Raw genomic sequence first — 24,167 nt, 5'->3', positions numbered from 1 at the left:
GTCACCAAATATCATAATCAGCTTTCCCAACCTGATCCTTTTTGTGTCAGATTATATTTATGAGAAAATCACTGGTTAAGGCAGTAAAGAAATGAGACAAGGATTTTTCTCATATCTGAATTTTTCCCATACAAAGAAAAGAGTGGATCCAATTTTTGTAATGTTAGTTTTCTGTTGGTTGTTTATTTATTATGTTGCCTTTCTATAGTACTGTTGTTCTTGTTATTTGGTTTTTAGAAGCATTAGCAACTAAGGCCATATTGCTCCGAGGATATGTGGTGGTCATTCCCTGACCTTTCCGCATCCTCTGTATTTGTGGTCACGGGCTCGAACACCGGTCTAATCAAGAAGCGTGTGCTACGCACTGCCACTCCTGCCCACCTGGCTACGGAGGCACCTTCTATAGTACTATTATGAATATCGGTATAATTTGGAAATGATACTATGTGTTGCTACCCACACAGGCCTTTTAGCATTAGCATTAGCATTAGTAGAGGCATTTGATGCAAAAAAGCAAGCTTATGCAGCATTAGCCAAAAAAAAAAAAAAAAACCCACTTCCACTTCACCCCTCTGTTCGTTCAAAATACCTGTCCAGCTGAGCCTTAAACTTATTTAGGCTATCAACCTCCACCACAAGGGATGGAAGTCTGTTCCACCAACAAACCACCCGCTGGCTAAAGGCAAATTTCCGCACGTCTATCCTACATCTGTCTTTCGTCAATTTGAATTTATGCCCTCTCAGGTGATTTTTCTGAGCTAGAGGAAGAATCCCATCAGCATTGAGCATGCTTAAGCCATTCAAGGCTTTATACACCTCTATTAAAATCTCCCATTATAAGACTCTCTGATTTACTGGCCCACTCTATTTCCCTGTACAGTTCCTTATTATACTCATCAGAGTCATTAGGCCTATAGCACACTCCTACTCTCAATTTTGATCTCCCAATGCTTATGTCACACCAAACTGACTCAACACTGCACTGTCCAGCGATGTCGACTGGCTTCACTTCATTGGTTTTTATGTGTTTCTTAACTAATAGCATAACCCCTCCCCCCTTTCTATCCTGTCTATCCTTTCTGTAGACGTTGTACTCCCCAATTTGCAGTTCTGCATCCCTTATATCTGTGTGACACCACGTCTCTGATATCCCAACAATATCTGCCTTTGATGTTTTGAGCAATACCTCAAATTCATCAAATTTATTTACTAAACTCCTAGCATTGGTGTACACACAAGTATACCTGCACCTGTTTCTATTCTTAGCTACCCTAACACAACCCATGTGTTTACTTGTACCACAATGGCTCCTAGCAGTCTCTGAAATACCATGCATCTTGTTTTTCAGGCTTCTGCTCATTCTAATAGAAGCAGTGCAAGAATCTCTTTCACCTCTGCCAGTGGCTACTGTCAATCTATTGGTCTTTGTCTCCCCCCAAGCTAGCAGTTTTCCGACCCACCTAACACTGCCTCGATAGCATCAGCAAATATTCTTGCACCCTTTCTATTTAAGTGTATCCCATCCCTGTAGAAGCAATCTCTCCTGTTAACAAGTACAGTCCAGGCTGAAAAAAATTCTACCCCTTGAGCCTTGCACAATCTTTCCAGGGCCGAATTGATCAACAAGGCTCTCATCATATACTCCCTCCTATCGTGTCTGGGCAGAATTGCAGACACTTTCAAATTTAACCCTAATTCTCGGCTTTTGTTCAGCAGTGACCTGTACTTGTTAAGTAATTCTGCCGGTCTCCTACTCTTAATATTATTAGTGCCAACGTGTACAACTATTTCACCTTTTGTGCCCTTAAAAGATGATATTCGCTCTACAACATCATCAACCTTTGCCCCTGGCAGACATACCCTGGTCCTGTTCCACCTATCTTTTTTACAAAGCATGTTCCCCGTTTCCCTGACAATAGAGTCACCAACAACTACTAGTTCCTTCGGGACCAGCGCATTCTGCCTTGGGGGTTGCCTCTGTGTCACGCGATGCCCAAGTGCAAGCTCTGGCGTTGATGTGGGCAGCTGAGAGCTTGATGGGCCCCTCAATTTAGTTTCTTCGAGGGCATCCACCCTGTCCTTCAAGCTCTCATATAGGCCCACAAGAAAGCCGAGTTGTTGCTTGATATCGATACACTCCTTGCATCGCGCACACACAAAGACATCCCCCATGGCAGTATCATGTCCCGTACCCGATTGCTCTGCAAACATCAAGCAAACAGTGCATTTTATAAGGCCTTTACACAATTATGCATGGATTAATTTTTGAAGTGAACTATTTTACCATGTGGATAATGCAAAATTAGTATATTAATTAAGTGCTTTGATCTAATTCCTAAACTTATTAAAAAGGTGGTGTTTCAAGATCCTTGCCAAATTGCATTATCAGATCATTCAGGACTAAAATAATAGGAACATAGGGAAAATTTAAATTTACATTCATAACAATTTTCCAAATTAACAGGTATTTACATTTACTAATTAACAAGTAAATGTTAACAGGTATATTGTTTTACATAAAATTAATATATATTCAACCCTAGGGGGTTCACATCTGGTGAGTATGGGCTTCACCTGGGGTCCTGAGATGGATATCATCATTCTTCTCTTTCTTGGTGATTCCTTTCTACTTCTGACTCTCTCTCTCTCTCTCTCTCTCTCTCTCTCTCTCTCTCTCTCTCTCTCTCTCAGGGTAATTCAGAAATTTTTTTTTGGCTGGTGCAACATAAGCCTCAGGCTTCCTTGCACCAATGGCTAATAATAATAATAATAATAAACTGATTTTGCATTATCCGTGTGGTGAACGTTTCAAAAATGAATTATGATTCTGCTTAGATCTGTTGATAGCATTACTTTTCATTGTCCAGTAACTCACCCAATAACGTTTTCTCTTCTTATAAGCTGGCCATCTCCATATTCAAAGAAATACTGCACATCTTCTGTGCCGCATTTTCTTAATGGTATATATGCATTATAATTTTGTTCCATTGTTTCCTTGTACTTGTCCTTTTTTGTGCTGTCCACTCAATTAATAGAAGCCATCTAGCATCTTAGATCCCTTTTCTGAAATTATTTACTTTTAGCAACCCAGGCCCGTTTCTTCATTGTCAAACTTAGAGCTGTATGATTACTTCCCACTAAGGATTTCTCTATTTGTCTATCCTATGATGCCTTCTAGAATTTTAGATATAGAATTTTTTTTTTATGTAATACCCTTGCCCTAATAACATGCTGATGTAAATAACAATCGTCAAGTTGATTTAAAGATTTTTGTTCCCCATGGGAAGTTTCCATCCCACTTGTTTCAATCAATAGGGGACAAATTTAAATGAGCCTTTAGAAGGCATTAGCACTTGCTTGCCAATTCCATCATACTCTTTATGACCTTAAAGTCCATAGCATACTCTCATTTTCCTTTAGCTTCCAATTATCTCATACCACACAGATTCTATGCTGCATGCATAAGTTATGAATCCACATATGCTTTACTTGCACTCAGGCTGCTTTTGATAAAGAGCATGACAACATCACTCTTCCAATTTTGCCAGTCTTTTTTAATGTATTATATGTACCATAGCAAAACTCATGGCATTTATAATACAGGAATCAAGTTTTTTTTCTGTTCACTGTATTATATCAGTATTAATATCCTAACCAGGAAGTTCACTCATTTTATTGACGACACTTAGAGTAAGTGTTCTTGTGTTGTTTACTACTTTAATACATTCTCTGAAGGTATGAAAATTTGCCCTTATGTTAACTTTCCCTTCATTTAAGACACCACTGTCATTAGCATATATTTCAAATATCAGAAGGAGTGCTGGCTTTCAAGAGATTAGATGCAATTAGACTCATATCATCACATAAATGCATATGTATATCACCATCCCCTCTCAACAAGTGGTTGACCTAAACTCTTCAGGCCTCTATGATATTGGCAAAGGCCCTTGTATCACCTTTGTTCAAATGTATACCATCTCTAGGAAATATGTTCCTACTTATAGCACAGGCTTGCTGACAAAATTTCTCCAAAAGCTGTATTAAAGAAAACTGAATAACCAAAGCAGATCATCTCTAACCATCATTTTAAAATTACTAAATCCATTAGAAGTCATTTCAAATTGGTAAAGCCATTTCATGTCATCAAAAGTTACAGCAAAAGTCAGAAAATGGATGACTGACTCTTCCAGGTCTGTTCATCTGTGCACAATTAGAACTTTAGAGATAATGAAAACTGTTAGTAGTTGAATATCATCCACAACCATGTCAAGGCAAATTAAGTCAGTGGGGGATGCATGTTTTCCATAGGAGAACAGAGCATATCATATCATTTTTCTCTCTTTTCAGTACATATACAATTAAATTTTTCCTTCTTGACCTTACAGCTTTTGTCATACCCTCCTCAATACATCCATTTCACCCTTTAGAGCCTCCTTCACTCACATTTAATTTCTGTACTAAAAGGAATGAGGCAGTTACAATAAAAACTATAGTTATAACAGTACAAAAAAAGACACAGACTGGTCCTCTTCACAGACAAGAAAATTCTCACTATAAAACAAAAATCTAATCATCAAAATGAAAACTTTATGCTTACAGCTCCAGGGAAGCTGCTAGAGTTACGCATAAGGTAAAAAGAAGTCCCTGCATCAGTCATGGATTGGTAGAGTATGAGCTATGTAAGTATCATAGACTATTATTTCTGTGAACAAAGAATTAAACTACAAAAGTGTACCTAATGAGCATTTAGAAAACTTTAAAGCCTCTTAACTAAATCATTAAACTCATCAGTACATAGCCAATGATTGTCTTTGATTTTCTTATTGGACCTTACAGCAGGATTTAGTTCCTGCTAGTTTTACTAGAAGGAGCTAAATAATGCCATTTACTGAACTTTTTCACATCTCAGAATGGCTTCCTAGCACCCCTGATCTTAATCCATTGGACTACAGATTGCAGTCAAAGTTGGGACTCATGGCATGCTGCAAATGGCATCCTAATATTAGAATTCTAATAATTTATTTATTCAGTTTTAACACTAGCGTTTGCACTAGAATGTTTGATGTTCACTGGTCAGAGCAATTGTATTTCATTAGACACTGTGTGTGTGTGTGTGTGTGTGTGTGTGTGTGTGTGTGTGTGTGTGTGTGTGTGTGTGTGTGTGTGTGTGTGTGTGTGTGTGTTCTGCTATAAAAAAAAAAACTTTTAAAATTATGTACTATATAAATGTGTGTATATTAAAAAATAATTTTAATTTTGTTACTTCTTCATGAAAGTATGTTGTTAATATAATTTCTCTGCACCATGGCAGGTCCATGAAATACTAGATTTATCTCTCATTTCTCCCTATCTCACCTTATTAAGGCCCTTCCTCAATACTTCCCCATTTCTGATCCTACCTATCCATTTCACTCTTTCAAGCCTCCTCCACTCAGACATTTCAAAAGCTTCAGTTCTTCTAATAGTGTGGTACAAATATGTATTTCGAATTCTTGAAGAATAATTACTCAATTTTCATGCCTATGAAATGTTATATTTCAGATTTTGAAGCAGTGTTGGTTACAATTAGTTACATTTTAGAGCAAAATCCACACGCAAAGTTCTGGTGTTCTTATCAAGAAAGAAGGTACAGTTTTATTTTAATTAATGACTATTTAAAAGTTGTATAGGATTGTTTATGTTACTACTGAGTGGATAAGAGCTAATGACATCCAGAACTAACATAAATAATCATTTTAATAGTGGAATGCCTTGCTTAAATAAATGGGATTCCAAGAAAGAACAAAATATCTGATTGAACCAAAGATGAATATATTCACTATGTAGAATAATAAAAAAAATATCTTATATTGGATTCCAAATAATTTATAATAAAGATGTCATTTATGCAAAGACATTTTGGCAAAAATGATGTTTAATGCACATATAGCAAATTCTTTGTTCATATAACAAATTTTAATGCACTTATAACAAATTTTCTTTGTTCTTTCACAGTGATATACTTTAGTGATGCACAATATTTTCATTATGGTTAAATTTTTTATATTTAACATTATCATTGCTGAGTATATTATGTAGCATATCTATAATGCTAATATATTCCCAGACATGAATTTAAATTTACTGATTGTGTCATCAAATGCAGACATTGTGGGATATTAGATGAAATTTCACTCAGATATAAGGAATGCAGAATTTGAATATGAGGAGTATAATGTGTATAGAAAGGACATAGTGTATAGTATTTCTTGTCAAGCAGCACTTGGGGGGGGGTCCCCCAATTCCGTGTAGTATACTCTGTGTTGCAATACAAACTCTGTAAAAGTCATAGACAGTGTGAGTATTATTGTAGTGTTGGGTTGTATTGTGTTGTGTTGTGTTGGTATGTTGTTCCTCCATCCATTTAACCATAGGGTCCTTAGTGGGATCCCCATTGCCTGTCCACCACCACAAAGAGGTAAGCTGAGTATAGGATATAGGTAAAGGCTCTGACGGAGATGAACCCTTATGTCGCCTGAGCTTGCCAGGGAGGGCCCCAAAAAACCTCTCCAAGTTTTTATTGGAAAGGGAGTGCTGGGATGATAGCAGAGTGCTGGAGAAAAGGGGGGGGGTGAAGAAGGAAGATGGATGAAAGGAAGACTTTCCATTTTGAAATTGGAAGTTGAAGGGATAGAGGGGTACCCCTGTTGGAGGAACCCATCTTCCACAGGGGAAGGACTGTTAAGAGCAGTAAAAGATTTGGAGTGGTGGAGGTTACCAGGTGAAACTTTTGGGTGGGAAGTGGGGAAAGGATACTGATATTAAGGGGAAGTAAAGTCATAGTGTTCTCCGCAGAAGATTTTGCCAGCCAGGTGGCATTATGAAGTAGCCAGGCGGGGAAGTCTAATACTTCGCAATATTATAAATTTCTCTGTTATTTATAAATAACAGAGAGATCAGTGAGCAGATAAATTCATCGGGCGGAGTGCCCATTTGATAGGTCCTGGAGAGAACACTGGGGTCAGAATGCCCTTTGTGGGACAGGAAGATTACACTGTGGGCACACAGTACTCTGTTACAAATCCCACACTGGCCAGGCCAGCTGAAGTCAGTGTCAGGAGATCTCATGCTATGCCTATGAACAAAAAGGCACTACAACGGTAATGTGGGTTTCCCCAATAGGTTGCACTCACTGCAGTCTAACTGGGGCAGCTTGACAACACACAATCCACATTACTAGGTCCACTTGCACACTTGACATACTACACATACACATTTCTTTTTTAGACATATTAGCATTAGCATTAGTAGAGGCATATGATGCAAGAAAGCAAGCTTATGCAGCATCAGCCAAAAAGAAAAAAAAAAAAAAAATGCTCCCATTTCACCCTCCGTTGTTTCCAAACACCTGTCCAGCTCAGTCTTAAATTTATTTAGGCTATCAACTTCCACCAACAAAAGATGGCGGTCTGTTCCACCAACCAACTAACCGCTGGCTAAAGGCAAACTTCCGCACATCTGTCCTACAACTGTCTTCCTCAATTTGAATTTATGCCCTCTCAGGTGATTATTCTGAGCAAGAGGAAGAATCCCATTAGCATTGAGCATGCTCAAACTATTCAAGGCTTTATACACCTCAATCAGATCACCTCGCAGGTGCCTAGTCTCCAGACACTGTAATCTGCAAAACTTAAGCCTTTCTTCGTAAGAGCAACGCTTCGTTCCATTCACTAATCTTGTTGCCCTTCTCTGTACTCTTTCCAACAACTCTGCATCCTTCTTAAAGTGAGGCCTCCAGACCTGTATACAGTACTCAAGGTGCGGCCTGACCATTGCCTTATACAAGGGAATAATCACCTCCCTATCCCTGCGAGAAAAATTCCTGTATATCATTGATAAGACTCCATGAGCTACTCATGCATCCCATCTACACTGTTCAGAGAACTTCATATCTGCCTGCACAATTACCCCCAGGTCCTTTTCACTCTCTACCACTGTCAGTGTAGTACCACACAGTTGATACATTACTCTGGGATTCCTGCTTCCCATATGCAATACTTTACACTTGTCAATGTTGAACTTCAGTTGCCACCTCTCAGCCCATCTGCTCAACTTTTCTAGGTCCTGTTGCAGAGCGTACTGTCATTAGTGTCTTTAAAAACCATGCTAACCTTCGTAATGTCTCTAAACTTGGACGTTAAGCTTGATATACCATCATCAATATCATTTATAAATACAGAAAACAATAATGGACCCAACACTGAACCCTGAGGGAGTCCACTGATAACATTACTCCACGATGAGCAGTGTCCATTGATTACTACTCTCTGTTTTCTCTCCCTCAACCTCCCCTTTATCCATAGCAGCAATTTGCCTCCAATGCCCAACTGTTCCAATTTGTTCAGCAGTCTTCCAAGTGCAACAGTATCAAAAGCCTTTCTAAGATCCAAATATATGATATCAAAATTATTGCCTGCATCCAGTTCCTTTATGACCACATCATAGTATCCAATCAAATTGGTCAAGACTTTCCCTTAACAAAACCATGCTGTGTCTGAGCTGTAACTGAAGTCTTGTCTAAATAATCCTGCAGTGCTTCTTTAACCAGTGCCTCCATTAATTTTCCTGGAACAGAAGTTAAACTAACAGGTCTGTAATTACTTCTGTCACCTTTTGATCCTCCTTTATGAATTGGGGTTACATTTGCACATCTACAGTCCATGGGTACCTCCCCTGAGTGCAAAGAAGCTCTCATAATTATGGCTAAGGGTTTGCTTACTTCCTTTGCCGCCTCCTTTAATATAACTGGATAGATCCCATCCAACCCGAGTGCCTTTTTTATGTTTATCTTCAACAATTTTCCCTCCACTTTCCTCTCAGTTATTACAAAATCATCTAGCTCACTGTCAGAGTTTAATTCACCTCTGGCATTCCCCTCCCTGAATAACTCCTCATGTGTGAATGTAGATGCAAAATACTCATTTAGTTTGTTAGCCACCAGAGCAGGATCATCAACAGTTGAACCATCAATCTAATTCATCCCTTTCCTTCTAGAGTTTACATAGGTAAAGAAATCTTTGCTGGTTTTCTTTGCATCCTTTGCCAAAGATTTCTCATAATCTGCCTTTTCCTGCCTGATGTCTTTTGTGACTTGGTTACAGACCAGCTTATATCTATCATAGGCTTCCATGTCACCCATTCATTTATATGTATCCCATGCATTTTACTTCTTTACCATATGTCTCATTAGTTCATCTGACATCCATTTAGGCCTAAGCCTTGAACAATATTTCTTAGTTGGTATTAGCATTAGTAGAGGCATATGATGCAATAAAGCAAGCTTATGCAGCATCAGCCAAAAAAAAACCCTTCCACTTCACCCCTCCATTCGTTCGAAATACTTGGACAGGTATTTCGAATGAACGGAAAGCCTAGTAGCTTCCAAGATAAATTCTTTGAATGCCTCCCATTTTGAATTTGCTGTTGGTAACATCATCAGTTGGTCCCACCATATGGAATTTAAATACTGTCTCAGACCACTGTTGTCACCTTTACGAAAGAAAACACCCTTCCCTTTACCCCTGATGGTAGTTACCTCTTTGAGTAAATCCCACTTCAGCACACTGTGATCACTGCCACCTAGTGGTTGCTTTATCTACAGATTCTTAATCCATGTAGAATCACTACTGATAATCAGATCAAGAGTATTACTCCCTCTAATTGCCTAACGAACATGTTGATGTAGAAAACGGTCATCCAATAAATCCACAAAAGCCTTGCTAGTGTGTGAGTTACCAACCCACAAATTCCAGTCAATATCCGGGAAATTTAAATCCCCATTATAAGACTGATTTACTGGCTCACTTTGTTTTCCTGTACAGTTTCTTATTATACTCATCAGAGTCAGTAGACCTACAACACACCCCCACTCTCAGTTTTGATCTCCCAATGCTTATGTCACACCAAACTGACTCAGCACTGCACTGGCCAGTGATGTCGACTGGCTTCACTTCCTTAGATTTTTTTGTGTTTCTTAACTAATAGCATAACCCTTCTCCCTTCCCAGCCTGTCTATCCTTCCAGTACACATTGTATTCCCCAAATTACAGTTCTGCATTCCTTATATCTCTGTGGCACCATGTCTCTGATATCCCAACAATATCTGCCTTTGATTCTTTTTAGTAACTCCTCAAAATTCATCAAATTTATTTACCAAACTCCCAACATTGGTGTATAACCAAGTATACATGCACCTGTTCCTATTCTTAGCTACCCTAACACAAGCCGTGTGTTTACTTGTACCGCAATAACTCCCAGCAGTCTCTAAATTACCCTGCATCTTGTTTTCCAGGCTGCTGCTCATTCCAATAGAAGCAGTGCAAGAATCACTTTCACCTCTGCCAGTGGCTACTGTTAATCTATTAGTCCTTGTATCCCCCCCAAGCTAGCAGTTTTCTGTCCCACCTAACATTGCCTTGATAGCATCAGCAAATATTCTTGCACCCTTTCTATTTAAGTGTATCCCATCCCTGTAGAAGCAGTCTTTTTGTTAACAAGTACAGTCCAGGCTGAAAAAAATCCTACACCTTGAGCCTTGCACAATCTTTCCAGGGCCGAATTGATCGACAAGGCTCTCTTCATATACTCTCTCCTATTGTGTCTGGCAGAATTGCTTTTTTTCAACAGTGACCTGTACTTTTTAAGTAATTCCTGCAGTCTCCTACTCTTATTATATCTCCTGCTATATCTAGGAAGAAATGATTTTTCAGCACATGGCTCTACATTCTCTCATATTTGCAGTCTTGCATTCATCATCATACACACAGACAGGACATAGGTGCACCTAAATATGAACAACTATCAGACAGTCAGTTTTTTATTATATATATATGTATGTGTCAAGTCAACACATGGTTTACACAAGTAACACAACATCCATACACATTTAATATATACAACTTAAATCAACAGGAAGTAAATTTTATATATATATATAAACTTATTCAGGATATAACATTTAATACTTACAGAGTAATCTCATGCATTTTCCATTTTTGCACACTTACCTACTTATCATAGTACCTTGAATATAACAACACACAACCTGCAGGTGAAGTGAAGCATTAAGTAGACACATATACAGGGCGTCTCAAAAATATTGGTACAAATGTTTAGGGGAGGTAGGTAACATCTAAAGGAATGTGAATCGCATAGGAACCCATAACTGGAAACGTCACCGTAAGACAGTACACGGTGCTGTTCATCAGTTCGCAAGAGGGAAAATTTCTGGTTTACACATTCAAGCAGTAGTCACCGCACGAAGAGCATGCATCGATATACGAACTGTGAGCTGGCAGACATGCACCTCGTGTATGGATTAGCAGAGGGCCAACACAGCGTGTGCCCCCATGTGGCACAACATCGCTTTGCAATAAATGTGTGGGCAGGTATGGTCGGTGACTGCTTAGTCGGCCCAAACTAAATAAATAAATATCTTTATTGCAGGCAGTAATTGGTTACATGATTGCCTGATGCAATAATACCCACAACAGCGACAATTCTAGGGGTTTGAACTCCGCTAAATATTGGATCTTTCTTGAACAAGTTCTACCAGGGTTACTTGATGATGTTCCAGCAAATGTGAGATGCAACATTTGGTTTCAACATGAGGGGCGCCTGCCCATTAGGGAAGGTGTGTTCATGACCATTTGAACAGGCGTTTTGGGAGTTGATGGATTGGCCGTGGTGGACCCGTTGCCTGGCCCCCACGCTCACCTGATTTATCGAGCCTTGATTTCTTTCTGTGGGGGGCCCTCAAATCTATCGTGTATGAATCGCCTGTGGAGATGGAAATGGATCTCATGGCGAGACTCGTCTGCACTGCTGCTACTGTGAAAGAAACTCCAGGTGTGTTCGATCGTGTCCGCCAATCCATGCTGCGTCAGTGTCACACATGCATCGCGTCTCATGGTGGAACCTTCGAACATCTGTTGTAACATCATGAAATGTATCCATCTCGTACTCCATTGTTAATATTATGTCAAATAAATGTTTGCCACTAATTACTGTCTTGTGTCATTTCTGTTTCTTGTGCCTCTGCTACTACTTTCCCGTGACGTTTCCGGTTATGGGTTCCTATACAATTCACATTCCTTTAGATGTTACCTACCTTCCCTAAACGTTTGTACCAATATATTTGAGACACCCTGTAGAAAGGACATAGTGTATAGTGTTGATTGTCAAGCTGCATCAATCCCCCACAACTCTGCATTTGTATATCTGAGTCGCAGTACAAACTGTAAAGGCCAGAGATAGTGAATTTTAGTATTGGTCTGCATAGTATAGTGTTGGGTTTTTTTGTTATGTTGTTCCTGAAGCCTGGTATGTTGTTCCTTCTGCTCCATGGAGGCAGGCCAGGTGTAATAGGGAATAGAAAGATCTCTGGCAGGAGCGAACCATGGACAATGCCTGAGCTTGCCAGGGAGGGCCCCAGGGTAAAAAAAACGCTCTGGAAATCGAAAAAGGGAGCAGGGGTGACAGATGAGGAGGAGAGGAACAGATGAAGATAAAGAAGGTAGATTATAGGGAGACTTTGACCTGGAAATAGGAAGTTAAAGGGATAGATGGGCACCCCTGTGGAAGGAGCCCAACCTCTGCAGGGTGTAGGGGGGGCCTCTTAAGAGCAGAAAAATTTGGCCAATAGCATCGACCAGGTGATAACGTTGAGATGAAAGGTTGGGAAGTGAGACAGGGATTGTAGGGTATTAAAGTCTTAGGGTCATGGCTCCCCATGTGGGAGGAGGAGATCACTGTGGACACACAGTGCTTCTCTGTTTTAATCCCACACCGGCCAGGCTAGCTGCAGCCAGTGTCAGCAAATCCAACATCATGCCTCAGAAGAGGGGACATGATGTCAGCAGGGCAGGGGAGTTTCCTGGTAGGTTGCCCACACACTGCAGTTTAATTTGAGAGTCCTGTTAGCAGGATGTGGCACATTATAATTTTAGTCATTTTGCACAATAAAAAACCAAAAACCAAGTCTGTTAGGATAACACACACTCTATATGCACTCAGCCCAATTGCACACCTGTCATGCTTACATTTACACAATTACACTTTATTTTTTTTTAATATACATATTTAGGGGGCAGACTGAAAAAAGCACGTAACACAACACGCTCTCACATTTATCATCTTACTTTCGTCATTCAGATGATACAGACATATAGGACACAGGTGCCACCTAAATATAACAACTATCAAGACATCACCTTTTTTTTTTTTTTTTCAAATACTAATCATAAACACTCATTCGGTCACTGAATGGTTTACACAGGTGACCTAACATTCACTCATGTTTATACAACTTAACTGCAAGAGTAGCTAATTTTATATTTATATACAGGGTGTCTCAAAAATATTGGTACAAACTTTTAGGAGAGGTAGGTAACATCTAAGGGAATGTGAATCACATAGGAACCCATAACCGGAAACGTCAAGGGAAAGTGGTAGCAGAGGCACAAGAAGCAGAAATGACACAAGACAGTAATTAGTGGCAAATATTTATTTGACATAACACTAACAATGGAATACGAGATGGATGCATTTCATGATGTTACAACAGATGCTCGAAGGCTCCACCATGAGACGCAATACATGCATGACACCAACGCAGCATGGATTGGCGGACACGGTCAAACACACCTGGAGTTTCTTTGACAGTAGCAGCAGTGCAGACGAGTCTCACCACAAGATCCATTTCCATCTCCACAGGCGATTCATACACGATAGATTTGAGGCCCCCTGAGAGAAAGAAATCAAGGCTCGATAAATCAGGTGAGCGTGGGGGCCAGGCAACGGGTCCACCACAGCCAATCCATCAACGCCCAAAATGCCTGTTCAAATGGTCACGAACACACCTTCCATAATGGGCAGGTGCCCCGTCATGATGAAACCAAATGTTGCATCTCACATTTGCTGGAACATTGTCAAGTAACCCTGGTAGAACTTGTTCAAGAAAGATCCTATATTTAGCGGAGTTCGTGCGGAATGGTAACAGGTATGGGCTGACTAAGCAGTCACCGACCATACCTGCCCACACATTTATTGCAAAGCGATGTTGTGCTGCAGGGGGCGCACATTGTGTTGGCCCTCTGCTAATCCATACACTAGGTGCATGTCTGCCAGCTCACAGTTCGTATATCGATGCATGCTCTTTGTGCGGCGACTACATCTTGAATGAGTAAACCAGGAATTTTCCCTCTCGCGAACTGATGAACATTGCTGTGAACCGACTTAGGTGACGTTTCCAGTTATGGGTTCCTATGCGATTCACATTCCTTTAAATGTTACCTACCTCCCCTAAATGTTTGTACCAGTATTTTTGTGACTCCCTGTATATATGCAGTGCTATACATCAACAAAAAACAAAAAAATGAAAATAATTAATGGTACAGTATGAGTGAATTTTCTCATCCTTGTCTCTGATGAGAAAATTCAGTTCTTTAAGTCTGTCATCTGAGAGAGAAATATGTTTCTGTTCACATTGTAGGGGATATCTGTACAACTAAGAATAGCACCATATTGAAACAAGGAGTGCATCAAACTTGGTAATTTTTCTATCATGGTATAAATGATGACTGATGCACCTGAGTGATCAACATGGCTACAAGAATATGCATGTTTCACTTGACTACAATTTGAGCCTTTTTAATCACTAAATATGATAATTTTTTTTTATTTACTCTCTCCCTTGCTCTTGTAAACTGCTCTGACTCTGTGGCTTTCATGATGTATAAACAGAAAATTTATTTATTTTTTATTTCTGTTTCAGCAAATATTAAATTTTAAAACTCTAAAGTTCTATTTTATTTAGTATTAGAATTAGCATTAGTAGAGGCATTTGATGCAAGAAAGCAAGCTTATGCATCATCAGCCAAAAAAAAAAAAAAAAACCACTTCACCCCTCTGTTCGTTCAAAATACCTGTCCAGCTGAGCCTTAAACTTATTTAGGCTATCAACTTCCACGACAAGGGATGGAAGTCTGTTCCACCAACCAACCACTCGCTGGTTAAAGGCAAATTTCCGCACGTCTATCCTACATCTGTCTTTCCTCAATTTGAATTTATGCCCTCTCAGGTGATTCTTCTGAGCTAGAGGAAGAATCCCATCAGCATTGAGCATGCTCAAACCATTCAAGGCTTTATACACCTCTATCAGATCACCTCGCTGGTGCCTAGTCTCCAGACACTGTAATTTGCAAAACTTAAGCCTTTCTTCGTAAGAGCACCCCTTTGTTCCATTCACTAATCTTGTTGCCCTTCTCTGTACTCGTTCCAGCAGCTCTACATCCTTCTTGAAATGAGGCCTCCAGACCTGTATACAGTACTCTAGGTGTGGCCTGACCATTGCCTTATACAAGGGAATAATCACCTCCTTATCCTTGCTGGAAAAATTCCTGTATATCATTGACGATACTCCATGAGCTACTCTTGCAGCCCGTCTGCACTGCTCAGAGAACTTCATATCTGCCTGCACAACCACCCCCAGGTCCCTTTCATTCTCTACCACTGTCAGTGTAGTACCACAGAGTTGATACGTTGTTCTGGGGTTGCTGTTTCCCATGTGTAGTACTTTACATTTGTCAATGTTAAACTTCATTTGCCACCTCTCAGCCCATCTGCTCGACCTTTCCAGATCCTGTTGCAGCAGCATAGTGTCAGTAGTGTCCTTAACAATCGTGCCAACCTTTGTATCATCTGCAAACTTGGACATTAAGCTTGATATACCATCATAAATATCATTTATAAATACAGAAAACAATAATGGACCCAACACTGAGCCCTGAAGGACTCCACTAATAACATTAGTCCACGATGAGTAGTGTCCATTGATTACCACTCTCTGTCTTCTCCCCCTCAACCACCCCTTTATCCATAGCAGCAATTTGCCTCCAATGTCACACTGCTCCAATTTGTGTAGCAGTCTTCCATGTGCAACAGTATCAAAAGCCTTTCTGAGATCCAAGTATATGATATCAAAGCTATTCCCTGCATCCAGTTCTTTTGTGACTGCATCATAGTATCCAATCAAATTGGTCAGGCAAGACTTCCCCTTAACAAAGCCATGCTGTGTCCGAGCTATAACTGAAGTCTTGTCTAAATGATCCTGCAGTGCTTCTTTAACCAGTGCCTCCATTAATTTTCCTGGAACAGAAGTTAAGCTCACAGGTCTATAATTACTTGTGTCAGCCTTTGATCCTCCTTTGTGAATTGGGGTCACATTTGCACATTTCCAGTCTATGGGTACCTCCCCTGAGTCCAAGGAAGCTCTCATAATTATGGCTAAGGGTTTGCTTACTTCCTTTGCTGCCTCCTTTAATATAACTGGATAGATCCCATCCACCCTGGGTGCCTTTCTTGTGTTTATCTTCAACAGTTTCTCCTCCACTTTACTCCCAGTTATTTCAAGATTCTGTAGCTTACTGCTAGGAGTTGAATATTTGATGTGGCATTGAGAGATAACTCTCTAATTAATCAATTTTTTTTTTTTTTTTTTTTCACAGTTCGGACTGGACAATAGAAGACCTTTTATTTAAATGGAATCTTACTTGTGTTCACGTACCACTTGAAAGCTTCAATGCTGATAGTCCCAGCATAGCAGAATCTAATCTTCCTGGACTTCATACAATACATCTGCTGATTATTGGGCTGCGTAAAGAGCACAGTACCCCAAGGTGAAGTTTAGGAAACTTTAATCTTCCTGGAGTTCATGCAGTATATCTGCCAATTATTGGGCTGTTTAAAGAGCACTGCACAATATGTCAAGATGAAGTTTAGGAACTTATTACTAAAAAAACCCAAGTTTTGTGTTACATTTTATTATAAAATACCCAATTTTTAGACATTTTCAGATGAAAATAATTTCAAAATAGTGAGATACTAAACAGTGGTAAAAATTTGTTTTCACTCTATTTTAATTTTACATGAGTTGTTTCTTAGCATTGAACACTAGTTAAAACAATTTATGTAGATTTTATTGGTTATTAAATTCATTTCATTGTGGTTTGGCAGTAAAGGAGGAATGTATAGGAGCTTAAGTCAAAGAGAAGTATAATAGCAACAAATTTGAAGCCAATGCTGTGATGGATTTAGTAAGCATATGCTCAACAATATGCAGGTTCCTAAGAACAACAAAAAGCACGGTTATTTCATAACATAATTTATTTTATTATGTGTTTTTATACATACTAAAATTATTTAAAACAATGTATGTCATAAAAAAACTGAAAAGTATATAAATACATAATCATATCATTATCATTGTATCATTTCATTAATTTTTTAACAAAGGTACAGAAATATTAGCATTAACATTAGTAGAGGCATATGATGCAAGAAAGAAAGCTTATGCAGCATCAGAAAAAAAAAAAAAAAAAAAATGCTCCCATTTCACCTCTCCATTCATTCCAAATACCTGTCCAGCTCAGCCTTAAATTTATTTAGGCTACCAACTTCCACAACAAAGGTTGGAAGTCTGTTCCACCAACCAACTATCCGCTGGCTGAAGGCAAACTTCCGTACATCTATTCTACATCTGTCTTTCCTCAGTTTGAATTTATGCCCTCTCAGGTGATTATTCTGAGCAAGAGGAAGAATCCCATCAGCATTGAGCATGCTCGAACCATTCAAGGCTTTATACCCATCAGTCAGGTCACCTCACAGGTGCCTAGTCTCCACATACTGTAATTTGCAAAACTTAAGCCTTTCTTCGTAAGAGCAACCCTTTGTTCCATTCACTAATCTTGTTGCCTTTCTCTGTACTCGTTCCAACAGCTCTACATCCTTCTTAAAATGAGGCCTCCAAACCTGTATACAGTACTCAAGGTGTGGCCTGGCCTGGCCTGGCCAGGCCATTGCCTTATACGAGGGGATAATCACCTCCTTATCCCAGCTAGAAAAATTCCTGTATATCATTGACAAGATACTATGATCTACTCTTGCAGACAGTCTGCACTGCTCAGAAAACTTCATATCTGCCTGCACAATCACCCCCAGGTCCTGTTTGTTCTCTACCACTGTCAGTGTAATACCACAGAGTTGATAAGTTACTCTACGGTTACTGCTTCCCATATGTAGTACTTTGCATTTGTCAATGTTAAACTTCATTTGCCACCTCTCAGCCCATCTGCTCAAGTTTGCTAGATCCTGTTGCAGTAGCCTACTGTCATTGTCCTAACAACCCTACCAACCTTCCTGGTGATGTTTGGCTGGTTTTAGTTTTAGTGGGTTGAAAATGTTCTGTGAACACCAGTGCGACTCCACCTCCTCTTCCGATGTCACAGGAATTCTCTAGAGAGCTATACCTTGTTGGCTGCGTGAGTGTATCTAGGTGATTGCTCTTGGGTAACCATGTCTCTGTGATACGAGACACACTTCAATCCCTGCTCCTCATATTCTTCCATGAGGAGCAGGGATTGAAGTGTGTTTAGTTTGTTGGTGAGACTTGGTCTCGGAAAGTTTTTGGGTATGGTGGGACTATCTGATGATGTAACCAGCAGTGGGTTCTGGGTGGGGGGCATTCGGGGAATTAATGGTGGAGGCTGCTAAACGTTTCATGCCTGTTGAGAGGTATTGTTTGGAGTTTAGGCTTGAATGGTTGTCGGGTGGGCTGGTGGGACTCATAGCTGGGGTGGGGGAGGAAGTGCATGGGATGCATGTGGATTGTCAGGCGATGCAGAGGCCTGTGATATATGTGGGCTGGTCTGTGATGAGGTCGCGGTTTGAAGGTGGATTGCGTGAGATCTTTGGGGGGAGATTTCTTTGCTTGTGTGGACTCTGGTGGGTGCAATTGGTTGGTCCGCTTGATGTCGATGGTTCAACTGCTGATCGTACAGGCCGATCGCCCTGCTGGCTAATTTGGGTAAATTGCTAGAGCGACTAATGGCCATAAGATTGAATACCCTACTGATAGAACAGGATTTACTTTCAAGGAGTCAATATGGGTTCTGTCCCGGACGTTTCTGCGAGGATTCTCTTGTGGAATTTGTCTCTTCACTTCAAAACTCGGTACATAAATATACCCTGGCTGCTTTCATCGACTTCGAGGGCACCTTCGACTCCCTTTGGTGGGAGAGCGTCCTGGAACGTCTGCGATCGGCTAGGTGCTCCAACCACCTTTACCTTTTAATCTGTAATTACTTTGCCAATAGAACCATAATAGTCAAGGCTAAACATAGCCAAATATCAAGATCAATATCTAGAGGGTGCCCACAGGGCTCTATATTGGGTCCTTTTATATAGAACATGGTGCTGCAGCAGTGGCTCTCCCGATTTTTCAATAACGTAAAAATAATAGCGTATGCAGACGATCTCACCATCTTGGTAAATGGTAACTCTAGGGCCGATCTTGAAACTACTGCAAATTTTGTTCTCCGGGATCTCTACGATTGGACAGTGGCTAATAAGCTTAAAATCAGCTTGTCCAAAACAAAGATGATGATTCTTGGATCAAAGTTGGATATCTCTCATTGGTCAAGATCAACAACATTCATCTCCCTATAGTTAAAGAGTACAAGGTTCTAGGAGTGGTAAGTGATTCCAGTCTCAATTTTATTCCTCACTTGACAAACTTATCATCTAAAATACGTAGATTTACTGGTGCAATCCTTAGGGTGTCCCTTGTTGAATGGGGGCTCTCCAGAAAAACTATAAGCATCTATTACAATGCAGTTCTCCTCCCTCTGATCATGTATGGTGCCAGTGCATCGTTTCACAGGACACGGCTCAAACACTTCAAAGCAAAACTCGCCTCATTGCAGAGAACCATTTTGCGGTGTTTTGTTAAGGAATGGAGGACAGTCTCGATGCAAGCTCTGCAAGTACTAGCCGGAATATTACCTTTAGACTTGCAAGTTACTTATAGAGGATTTTTATACAAACTGAAAAACCAATGTGGTTTTTTTGGAATTTCTTGGAATAACTATCAACCTTCAAGATGATGCTAAAAGAGAAAGAAGGAGATTGAGGAACGAGTTAGTTAACATCTGGCAGTCTCGATGGGACACAGCTCCCGTTGGTGCAACAACGAGAAAATTTATCCCACAAGTTTCATTTATCCTTGATAAACGTGTTTGATTGTGGTTCTGCATGGACATATTCACGTCCTACCTGTTGACAAGACATGGATCTGTGAACCAGAGTCTTTTTAGGTTCAATTTATCACAAACAAACCTCTGTTTGTGGATCACCAGAGAGTTGGGATCACATCTTGTTTCATTGCTCCCTGTATGACGATCTCAGACTTCCTCTTCATGCACTTACTAATTTTCAACCAGGACAGGAGTCGTCTCTGCTTCAAAGCTTGGATTCATATCAGATTCTTCAGGCTTTCGCTCAAGGCGTATTTATTCGAAGGCATTCAGTGTCGACAGATCTCAACAGAATGCAGCACAATGGTCCTGGTGATGCATAGCTGGTTAGATCTCCTTTAATAATATATAAACTCAAATCCTCAATTGAAATTTTTCCTCGGCCTGCAGACAAAATAAGTGCTTTCTTTCTCGGCTTTTTTTTTTTGTAGCATCACTATCTTTCTTTTATGTATTTATTTAATATTATAATTTTTTTTCCCTTTTAGGAGAACCACTAATTTATTTTATTTGTTTATTTATTAAATTAATTTTTTTATACTAATTTATTTATTTGGCTTTTTCTTTTCTTTTTTTTTTAACCACTACCTTCTTCCATTCCATTTCTTTCTTTTTTTTTAAGAATGTTTTATTTTATTTTCTTCTGCTTCATTTTTATTAATTTCGGTTCCATATCCATGGGTGATCGTTTTTTTTTTTCCTCTGGAATGGGCCCCCAGAGGATCCTGGCCTAAGTTCTGACAACATCGGGTGGGTCAGAGTCTCCCTTGAGACAGTACGTGCTTTACATGGACTAGCCCACCTTCCCGTGGTGTGGACGAGTACCCAGAATCATCTGTCCAGGTGACTGATGCTTCTGGGTAGCCAAGAGGCCAGAACAGAACAACAGAACACACATACGATACACACCAACCTACGTCATACACATCTGGCCCATTTGTAGTGATACTGTTCTTCACAGAAATACGAGGCGGAGTTGAACTAACGTTCTAGGAACTGCCCTTTACATAAACACATGGTTCGACTGTTGATGGTCTTGCTCGGGTAGCGAATGGACTGAATGAGTGTTTTGCCTCTGCATTCACACATGTTTGTTTGTTTGTTATTTGGTTTTTAGGAGCATTAGCAATTAAGGCCATATTGCTCCGGGATATGTGGTGGTCATTCCCTTGACCTTTCCGCATCCTCCGTATTTGGTGGTGATGGGTTCAAACCCCGGTCTAATCAAGAAGTGTGTGCTATGCACTGCTGCTCCTTCCCATCTGGCTACGGAGGCGCCTTCATTCACACATGAGGAGTTGCTAAGGTTTGAAAATGCCACAAAGTTGTCAAATTGTAACAGGGCGCTTAGTGATTTTGTAGTGACTGAGAGCGGGGGAGGGGGAAGTTGTTGAGTTTAGGCATAGGAGGGGCACCTGGGGTGGATGGGATCTGTCCGGTTGTATTAAAGGGGTGGCAAGGGGGGGTGAGTGGGCCGTAGTTGTGAGGGCGTCCTTGGACTCAGGGGTGGTCCCCACAGATTGTAGGTGTGCATGTGTCCCTGGTTCACGGGGGGGGGGGTGTCGAGGGGTGACGCAGGTAGTTGCAGACCGGTTGTTTTGGCTTCTGTTCCGGGTAGGGTGATGGAGTCACTGGTTGCGGGATCGGCTAGACAGGACTGCGGCAGTGGTTCCGACAGCATGGGTTTGTTGGGGGAGGGCCTTGTCTGGCAAATTTGATTGGTTTTGTGATGTGGTTGCAGGGGAACTGGATGCGGAGAATAATTTTGATGTCATATACTTGGATTTCGGGGTCTTTGGCGCTGTTGTGCCTGGAGGGCTGCTGTACAAATTGAGGCAGAGTGGTATTGGCGGTGGGTTGCTATGGTGTATAGAGGGATGGTTGGGTGAGGGAGGACAGGGGGTGGTGGTCAGTTTGTCATTGAGGAGTGCTGAGTATTGCATATGGGTGGAGGTGGCCCCGGAGAGGCGTGCCGAGTATTGCATATGGGTGGATGTGGCCCCGGAGAGGCGTGCCAACTGTGTGGTTCTGCACTTGGGAAGGTGGAGGGTGTGGGGGAACTGGGGGTAGTGTGTGGTCGGTTGTGGTGTTTTCTGGGCAGTGCAGACGGGTAACCCGAGCAGGTCGTGCGGTGTTGTCGGTGATATACAGGTGTTTTGTTAGCAGGGAGGAGGTGATTGTCCCTCTCTGTAAGGCAGTGGTTGGGTTGCGCCTTGAGTGCTGCGTGCAGGTCTTGAGGCCTGATTTTGGAAGGGATGTGGATTTGCTTGAGCGTGTGCAGGGTGGGGGGCAGGATTGGTGGGGGAATGAAGAAGTACTCTTGCCGGGAGAGGCTTGGGTTCTGCAAGTTTCAGCGGCTGGAGGCTGGGCACCTGCTAGGCACCTCAATCAGACCACGTGGTCTGATTGAGGCGTGTGGGGCCTTGAATGGGTTGAGTGTGCTTGGTTCTGATTGGATTCTTCCACTTGTTCGGATTACGAATCTGGGAGAGGCATGGGTTGGGGAGGGACGGATGCGGAGTGGATGTGCAAAGGTTTGCCTTTGGCTGGCGGGTGATTGGTTGCTGGAATGGGTTTCCGTGTGTCGTGGAGTTTAATAGGTTGGATGGGTTTAGGGAGGAGCTGGACAAATATTTGGAGGGGATTGTTTTGTAATTTTTTTTTTTTTTGGCTGATTCTGCATAAGCTCATACGCTTGCTTTCTTGCATCACATGCCACTACTACTACTACTGCATCAGGCAATCATGATTTAAAATAATATATATTTTAAATAATAGATATCTTTACTGCCTGCAATAAAGATATTTACAATTACAATTACTTCTGACGTTTTGGATGAAGCAACTGAGCTGAAGGCATTTCAAGTTCGTATGTTCCTGATCTGTTGGTTGCTATGTCGAATGGTTGATTTCGTTGGTGGAGAAATTTTCTCTATGAACCCTGTCTATGAATAGTGTTCCTGGCAGCCAGATTTTGGGATCTAGAATTATACTTTGTTTATCTGGAGGACAGAAGATGACAAATGAGGTATAACTTGGGTGTCTTGTTTTCATGGGTTTCACTTCTATCTGTGCTGCGAACTCGGTGTCCAACATCATCTTGATGTTTTCGTCCGTTGTAGCTGGGCTCAATCTTGAGACGAAAATTTTCCCGCGAGTTGGGACAGCAGTGATATTATAAATGGAAGACAGGCGTTGTGAATGTTGGTCTCTTCGAGGTATCGATGATCTGGTGTCTGGTAAATGGTTATTTGCGTGAGGAACATTGACGCCTGGGTCAATTGATTGAACCGCAATAGCTGATTGCAGGTTTAACCGCCTGACAAGAGGAGAGGGAGATTTAACTACTGTGCTTTTCTGGGTGCATGTTTACCATCTTTGCATATGTCTGTTTGATGGAGGGCTTGAAGGGTCACCCCAGTTGTTATTCTGGGGGTTATCTGGAAGCTTCATGATTTTGTACTTTGACTGATGATAGTTGCTCCGGATGCCTCCACCAGGGAATGCTGCTGCCTTGGGAGTATGGTTGACAATGAGGTGTGATTCACCGGGGTGTTTGTTTAAAGCAAAATGATGATTTGCAAATTATAGAGAAGAATGATCACGGCGATGGAGCACACCCACAACAAACTTCAAAAAAGAAATACAAGAAATATGTCGCCCTGAGTACGGGAATGGAGACAAGAACGCAAAGCGAATCAAAAGACTAGCAAAACAATGGGGACCCCCAACCAGAGAACAGCGAAGAATTAAGTAGGCAACCCCAGCCTACCATAAACCCCAGATTTCCGGATGAAACGGTACTGGACCAGGTTTTGGCCCTCCGGGTGGAGCTTGAAAACAAACTGAAAGACTCCGCAGGTAGAATCTCAGTCGCCCTTAGGGCTGATATTGTAGAAATATGGACCAAGCTGGAGACGGTCCTCCACAAGGTTCGCAGTGAGGCAGAAAGAAATGCAGCCAAACTGGAGGCCTACCAGGAATGTAGGGTCACACAACAAATACAACAGCGCACCCCTACCTATGCAAGTGTACTGA

The 24,167-nt window shown here is 41.1% G+C and overlaps 1 protein-coding gene across 1 annotated transcript in view; it reads left to right on the top strand.

Moving 5' to 3' along the window:
• Window positions 1-16,740, top strand: part of LOC150076637 (histone-arginine methyltransferase METTL23-like) — a 66,517-nt gene extending 49,777 nt beyond the window's left edge. The window contains exons 4-5 of the mRNA XM_090386585.1: window positions 5,542-5,626; window positions 16,545-16,740. Coding sequence (XP_090242711.1) covers window positions 5,542-5,626; window positions 16,545-16,719 — 260 coding nt within the window. The 3' untranslated portion in view covers window positions 16,720-16,740. The remainder of the gene's footprint in view (window positions 1-5,541; window positions 5,627-16,544) is intronic.
• The last annotated feature ends 7,427 nt before the right edge of the window (window positions 16,741-24,167 follow it).

Source organism: Mastigoproctus giganteus, chromosome 12 (assembly GCF_048544385.1).
Source record: "Mastigoproctus giganteus isolate SK-2022 chromosome 12, ASM4854438v1, whole genome shotgun sequence".
In the NCBI taxonomy this organism is placed as follows: Eukaryota; Metazoa; Arthropoda; class Arachnida; order Uropygi; family Thelyphonidae; genus Mastigoproctus; species Mastigoproctus giganteus.
The sequence above is the reverse complement of the archived record's forward strand: the minus strand, read 5'-3'. Positions and strand labels throughout refer to the sequence as shown.